Below are 7,148 nucleotides of genomic sequence, written 5' to 3'. Positions count from 1 at the left end.
GTGTAAGGTTGATCCCTGTAGGAAAGGTAGAGGAAATTACATTCACAAGAGTATTAACTGTAGATCTCTGCATGGAGCTGTACACTCAGGGGTAAAGTACACTAAAGGTACTTTGTTACTCAGTGTAAATGCACCTTTTAAAAATTGTATTAAGTCAAGTTTTTATTCCCTAAAAGTATATTATATTTACCAAGTGATGTGAAACTAGTCTAAGTCATAGTGACAGTCAGGTATAAATAATTTTAAAATCTACAGTATAGAATGGACAATCATGTTCCTAATTAGGAAGTAGGAATAAGTACCCTTGAGGGTATAGCCAGAAAGTTTGCGCACCTCAAATTAGACACAATTGCAGTTTATCCATGGCACTACCAGGATTAGGTTTAATTATTGGGCTTAAGACACTAGAATGCTGAAAAAAAAAAATAAAAAAACATAACCTACTGCATTTGTAGTTACTAGTGAACTCAGGGCCATTTCAAAAGCTTCTCTACTCAGTGGTCCATGACAAGCTGCCCTCTGCTTTCTTGCCTACAGCTAAAACCTGCACATGAAGTCTATTCTGACAAAAAAAAAAACTAAGCAAAAAACACTAGCTGACAAATCCCATGAAAAGAACTGTGGAGACAGAATGACGATGTCTTACACATGTGCACTTTTATTGGAATTGAATTAGTCAGTGTACAGGTTGGCCCCACCAAGTGTCTGGCACCGCCACGTTCCATACAGCTTTTACATTTGCCCAGGGGGAATGGAAACCTTTATATTTTGAATAAAGGTAAAGCTTGGTTTTCCATTTAACAAAAGAAAAAAAAAAAAAAGAAAAAAAAAGAAAGGGACCAATATTAAGGCTGAAAGTACAAAAACCCAGACATTGTTTTCTGTTACATAATTTACATACAAGCAATACTACAATGTTAAGTATGCTCCCAATTACTGGGCAGCCTTCATAGAGGCAAATAAGTTTCTGAACAATGCATTTAACAAACATTTGGAATGACTAAAATGAAACCAGAAAACAAAACAAAAAGAAAAACAAAGTACTTGAGTCCTCAGATGCATTGTAGAACTTCGGGGATGCTTATTTGCCAAAACATTGCTGTCACCTTCACCGTTCCAGTTTTTAGATCCTGAGTCAAGCGCCAAAAATAACAAAAGCCATGCCAATGTTGTCGTTTCAGGTTTCTCTGCGCAGTTTGAGTTGACGTGAAGTAACAGTCTGTTTAGAAGCATTTGCGGTGGACGATGGAGGGTCCAGACTCATCGTACTCCTGCTTGCTGATCCACATCTGCTGGAAGGTGGACAGGGAGGCCAGGATGGAGCCTCCGATCCAGACAGAGTATTTACGCTCAGGTGGGGCAATAATCTGCAGAGATAACACCACCATTAGGTCACAGCTTTAGCACCATCAACTACGTGTGCAGGGCAAGTTACTTTAATCATGCTTACCTTAATTTTCATTGTGCTAGGGGCCAGGGATGTGATTTCCTTCTGCATTCTGTCTGCAATGCCAGGGTACATGGTGGTACCACCAGACAATACAGTGTTGGCATACAGATCCTTACGGATGTCCACATCACACTTCATGATGGAGTTGAAGGTGGTCTCATGGATTCCACAGGACTCCATACCTGTGAGACAAAGCAATATTAGTAATCTTCACCAATGCTATGCAACAGGAACTACACCTACAACCAAACTGCAGACTAGTGCAAGAGTGTACATACCCAGGAAAGATGGCTGGAACAGAGCCTCAGGGCACCTGAACCTCTCATTGCCAATGGTGATAACCTGCCCATCAGGCAGCTCATAGCTCTTCTCCAGGGAAGAGGAGGAAGCAGCAGTGCCCATTTCCTGCTCAAAGTCAAGGGCAACATAGCAGAGCTTCTCCTTGATGTCACGGACAATTTCCCTCTCAGCTGTGGTAGTGAAGCTGTAGCCTCTCTCGGTCAAGATCTTCATGAGGTAGTCAGTCAGGTCACGACCAGCCAGGTCCAGACGGAGGATGGCATGGGGCAGGGCATAACCTTCATAGATGGGGACAGTGTGGGTAACACCATCACCAGAGTCCATCACGATACCAGTGGTACGACCAGAGGCATACAGGGAGAGCACGGCCTGGATGGCAACGTACATGGCTGGGGTGTTGAAGGTCTCGAACATGATCTGAAATAAAAAAAAAAATAAGTGTATTTTTAGCCAAAATAATAAAAAAGTTAAACCAGGCAACCAATCCATGCAGAGTTAGAATAAAGGCAAGTTAGGAAAAGGCATGAGTGCAAAAGTAGTCCAACATTAGGTGTAGCAGCAAGAGTGCAGAAAGACCAGGCAGAGAAACAAAAGTAACCTGCTGCTTCCAGCAGATGAGAAACTCAGGGGTTCAGAAGAGAAAGCCTGGAGAAAATGAATGAAGGAATGAGTTTCGAGAACTTAGGAGGTCAACGTACTATAAGGATCAGCAGTGAGGAAGGGACAAAACTCCAGTCCATTACAAAACCTACCTGTGTCATCTTTTCCCTGTTGGCTTTGGGGTTCAGGGGAGCCTCAGTAAGCAGGACGGGGTGCTCCTCAGGGGCAACACGCAGCTCGTTGTAAAATGTGTGATGCCAGATCTTCTCCATATCGTCCCAGTTGGTGACAATACCGTGCTCGATGGGGTATTTCAGAGTCAGGATACCTCTTTTGCTCTGAGCCTCATCACCAACATAGCTGTCCTTCTGTCCCATACCAACCATTACACCCTGTAAACAAGATAATCAAATACTGATTTAGTAACAGACACTGGTGGGTAGAAGTTACAGCTGTTAAAAAAAATATATATATATTAAAAATACAATACATGTAGTCAACATACCTGGTGTCTGGGGCGACCCACAATGGATGGGAAGACAGCACGGGGAGCATCATCTCCAGCAAATCCGGCCTTGCACATACCGGATCCGTTGTCAACAACCAGTGCGGCAATTTCATCATCCATGGCTGAACTGCAGGAAAACGAAATAAGTGTTTTATTTCAGTAACAGCAGTAATGAAACAAACTTGTTACCACCCTAAACCCACTTCCCTTTCCGTCCTGCACTTAATTTCTCTGTCCTCTAGGTGGCGCTCGAGCAAAACAATGCTCCACCACAGACTCAGACAAAGGAAGTCCCTCCGCTTTCTCCTTATTACCATAAAAGGCAATGGTTTGAGCCGCTTTGCGGTGTGGCATTCAGCCAGAGCAGAAAGGTTCAATATAAAAAAAAAAAAAAAAAAAAAAAAAAAAAGGATTTCGAAATTCATGCCCATGGCCACTCCCAGAGCGAGTTTCACATCCCACCCGCACTACCGGCAGACAGGCTTTCAACACTTTATATAGGGTGTTTCACCTGAACAGCCTTACTGCGTCACATCTGCAGCCGGTCGTGATCTTACTGTTAACACCGACCGGCTCGGAAAGCTTTCACATCTGTAGATACACACTTAATACTCTACTCTTAATTTCAAAAACCAAGTTTCAATTTCTCTCTATCAAGACAGTTGTCTCAGTAACAGAATGGCGCCCCTAATTAACCGTTAATTTCAGTAGCCGATTAGATACTGAGCCACACCTTCGAATCTCAACTGTCAGCTTCGTTTTGGGGGGGGGGGAATCCAGCAACTCGAACAAAAAGACGCCTGCAGTTCTAGTCGATAAATTGGGAATAACCGGCATGAGTACCGCCACTTAAGATATTTTTCATATGAAGTATGATATTGTGCTCGAGAGCGCAAATTAAATCAACCCGCCTTATATGGTTTATTAGAGCGGGAAAGGGGCGCCCGGCTACCGAGTTAGCAAATGCCGGCTAGCACGCTGGCTAGCGAGTAATGTTAAGTAAGTAGGTCACACCCTGCTGCAGCAAAGGCACAAAGAACTTCGAGCCCAGCATCCGTAAAATTCAACTTATGTAAGGATAAAACCGCGACACACGCCCAAATCAGCTTTAGGACGATGAAATGTTACATAAGCCACCCAAGTTTTCAATATCAAGTGTTTCAGTTTTTGGAAGCATCAGCTATGGTGCATGCACATGCGTCTGATCAGAGATTTGACTAGTTTTACTAAGGGAAAAAAAAGCTAGCCAGTTCACATGGAATAATTTAAGTAACTTAAGATCATGCTTTATTATAGTAACTGAAACTTAACCTTGAACAAAAAAAATAAAAATCTCCCAATATAGCTGCATTAACAAAGCAATTAAAAACAGGAAATTGTTTTGATTTACAATTAACATTTGCTTTAAATTCAAAAGGGAAAACAACTCGTCAAACAAAGGAACTTACCTTAGGATTTGGGGGTTGTCGGCTTAAGAGAATTGGTTACAGGCAGATGATATTCCGCACTAGCTGCGTGTGGAGGAGCTCAGAGTGAGGAAGGACAGCTGGGAGCTCTCTCTTATACCCAGCCCTATGCCCGGCTCTAGCCATAAAAGGTAAACTTTCGGAGCTCTGCGCTCTGATTGGTTAAGCGTCACACACCGGCTGTCGCGTGCACATTGCTACACTTGCTTGCAACTTGAGAGTGAAAGAAGGGGAAGCTAGGTCTGTAGAGGAAAAGAGGCCTAGCTAATCCTGATTTAATATATCTTTCTATATATGATGTTTTATTTTTTATCCAACGTTTTGCTGATTGATGTTTTGGCTGTGTTATATATCTCAATGTAATTCATTTCCACTTACAGTCTCCCTATTTTTTCTAAAGTCTTAAGCTTAGGAAGCTCAAGCCTAGAGATATGCTAACGTTTTCATGATGTGTTTACATTCCAAGAAACGGTATCTTGGCCAGCTGCTTTGCTTTCCTATTTTTGTATTTATACCTATTGTATTGTTTAAAAAGGAGCTTGCATAGGTAGCCTTGCTGTTACAGTCTGGTAGACAGGCTGGGATGTAGTTAAGAGAAAGAGAGGTGTATTGATGTTTTTGACCTTGCCCCCATCCAATTAAAACGGAGTCTTATTTTTATTTTATCTTATTTAACTAGTACCCTGAGAAACATCAGGTTTGCACCATAACAAAGTGCATAATATGAGAGTTAGCATAGTGGGAGTTTATTGCTTCACATGGATTCAACCTTTTAACCATGAAAGTGCTCCCAGGTGCAATTCCACTTGTCATGTTTCACATATGAGCTTTTTGATTTGGGCTGCTAAATATCATTGGTCTCTTTTAAAGCTGTTGAAAGCTTTGGATTTAGAAACATCATGTAAAACACCTCATTTTGCATATTTTATGGAAATCATTAAAAGAAAATTTGTGAAATCTAATAAGGCGTTTAGCCAATCAAGAATTTTTTTAATGACATTTACAATCCTCTGCACACTTACATAAGTGGCTTTTTAATATGTAACCAGTGAGTAATGTTTATGGACATGAGTCAAGACATTTGTAAAGGATTGTTATAAAAAGAAATAGCTGATTACGTTAAACGCTATGTGCTTTTAAATGCTATCCTAGACAAAAACTAGAGGATTACAGACAGACCACTGGTGTTTTTACCACCTTAAGAATCTTTGAGATATTTGATAAGAAAACAAAACTTGTAAATCTCAACACTTTTCAGAGTTTAGAGCTCTGTGTTTTTCAGCCATGTCTTCAGTTTGGCAATTTGCTTTTACAGATTGTTAAAAAAAAGTTAAAAAGTTCATTCCATCCCTAAATATTACTAAAAGTCCAGCCTCTTTCACATAATTCCTAAATTTATGTTTTCCATCAACATGTACAACTTTTATTAATTTTGGGCTACAGTACAGTGGAATGTTGTAATAAGTTAATGTATTTTTCCAGTCATTTCTGTCCTGATTTCCCAGTCCTGTTTGTAGTCTTGACACCCCAGACATGCCATTTTTCCTTGGAGTACTACTACTCTTTTGTTTTTGTGGACTCTTATTTTGTATTCAATATTATAATAAATTCTACACTTTCTGTTACACATTCTAATCATATGAATAGCAGAATGGTTTTATTAGTTTTAGTGTGCCTCAGAGGATTCCTCCTTACACATAATTAGAAACCTGAATATGTGAGGAAAATATATTTTATTAATTTAACATTTAAAAAGTATAATATTTATTATAATTTTTTTTTCATATGTCTTGTATTTGAGCCACTGTGCCTACTTGTTGATATCCGGGCCATACTCTGGTTAAGAGACCAAGGTCCTACTGTCAGTGTCACAGAAACTAGCCTATCCCTCTGTATTAGCATTTGTAAGGATTACACAGAAACATGCTCCACCCTACCCCCCTTCCTCCTGGAATGTTCTCCAGACACGCCTTCTTAGCAGCTAGTGGATATCCTAGTGATTGTAAATGGACTACTTATTGGGAGTGCTGCTGCAATACATTGATTTTTGAATCACTTAAATGAGCATTTTCACCGGCTACATAGAGACTTTGAATCAAGTCAAGAACACGGAAGTCATATTCTGTCCTAGCAGCTGGTCCCTTTGTCTGCAGATTGGATTAGACCTCAAATAATGGCCCAGATGGATTCATACACTCCTGCCCACACCCCTAAAAAGATACCATTTACTCATTTGTAAATATTGTGGAAATGTTGTTGACTCATCAGTTTTGCAGAATTACTTCTTGATATTAAATTATTGAATTAGTAACATACAGTTGTTGTATAAGTTGCAATGCTATACGTTTTTTTAAACAAGATTGTTAGTGTCACTGCAGAAAACAATGAAATGCACTGTCCGCTGAGGTCTAAATTCAAGTATTAAAACAGGCCTGCAAAAGGATATGATACTGACTGCAGTTTTAAAAAAATCCATTGTTCCTCATTTACTTTCTTCATCTCATCAGTGGTGACAATATATTCTGTGTTGCCATTCCACTGCTTCATTTCCTCTTAGCTGACAGGGGACCACAGGTGCCATTTATGGTTGTAAATATTTGCAAGGTGCAGAGAAGCTCATGTCACCACTTGACCAGCTTGGCCTTCACACTTTGTCTTTGGCATGGTGTCACTTCCAAGTTTGGACTTGTCACCCTCCATGATTTAGAGTGGGGCCACTTAGGACCATGATTTGGGTATCACCTTGGTGCAGTGTCCAGTGAGCCAGCTTCAAGTGTAGCACTCACTTCAGTGCCAGCAGACCTTTGCAGACAACTGGGTTATT

At 40.5% G+C, this 7,148-nt stretch overlaps 1 protein-coding gene across 1 annotated transcript; it reads right to left on the bottom strand.

Annotated features, from left to right (window-relative positions):
* Nucleotides 1-632: 632 nt before the first annotated feature.
* actb2 (actin, beta 2) lies at nt 633-4,447 on the bottom strand. The gene is made up of 6 exons (XM_066673734.1): nt 4,307-4,447; nt 2,856-2,985; nt 2,503-2,742; nt 1,729-2,167; nt 1,451-1,632; nt 633-1,367 (listed from the first exon to the last, which is right to left on the bottom strand). The coding sequence occupies exons 2-6, from the start codon at nt 2,976-2,978 to the stop codon at nt 1,224-1,226; spliced, it is 1,128 nt and encodes a 375-aa protein (XP_066529831.1). The 5' UTR covers nt 2,979-2,985; nt 4,307-4,447; the 3' UTR covers nt 633-1,223.
* Nucleotides 4,448-7,148: the final 2,701 nt, after the last annotated feature.

Source organism: Hoplias malabaricus, chromosome 6, assembly GCF_029633855.1.
Source record: "Hoplias malabaricus isolate fHopMal1 chromosome 6, fHopMal1.hap1, whole genome shotgun sequence".
NCBI classification, from domain to species: Eukaryota; Metazoa; Chordata; class Actinopteri; order Characiformes; family Erythrinidae; genus Hoplias; species Hoplias malabaricus.
The sequence above is the reverse complement of the archived record's forward strand: the minus strand, read 5'-3'. Positions and strand labels throughout refer to the sequence as shown.

Bases quoted from the DNA above. Each gene is read 5' to 3' on its own strand.
- actb2 (XM_066673734.1), bottom strand. From the start codon at position 2,978: ATGGATGATGAAATTGCCGCACTGGTTGTTGACAACGGATCCGGTATG. The intron at 2,743-2,855 runs GTATGTTGACTA...TCTTGTTTACAG, and splicing joins TGGGTCGCCCCAGACACCAG to GGTGTAATGGTTGGTATGGG. The intron at 2,168-2,502 runs GTAGGTTTTGTA...TTTTTATTTCAG, and splicing joins ACAGGGAAAAGATGACACAG to ATCATGTTCGAGACCTTCAA.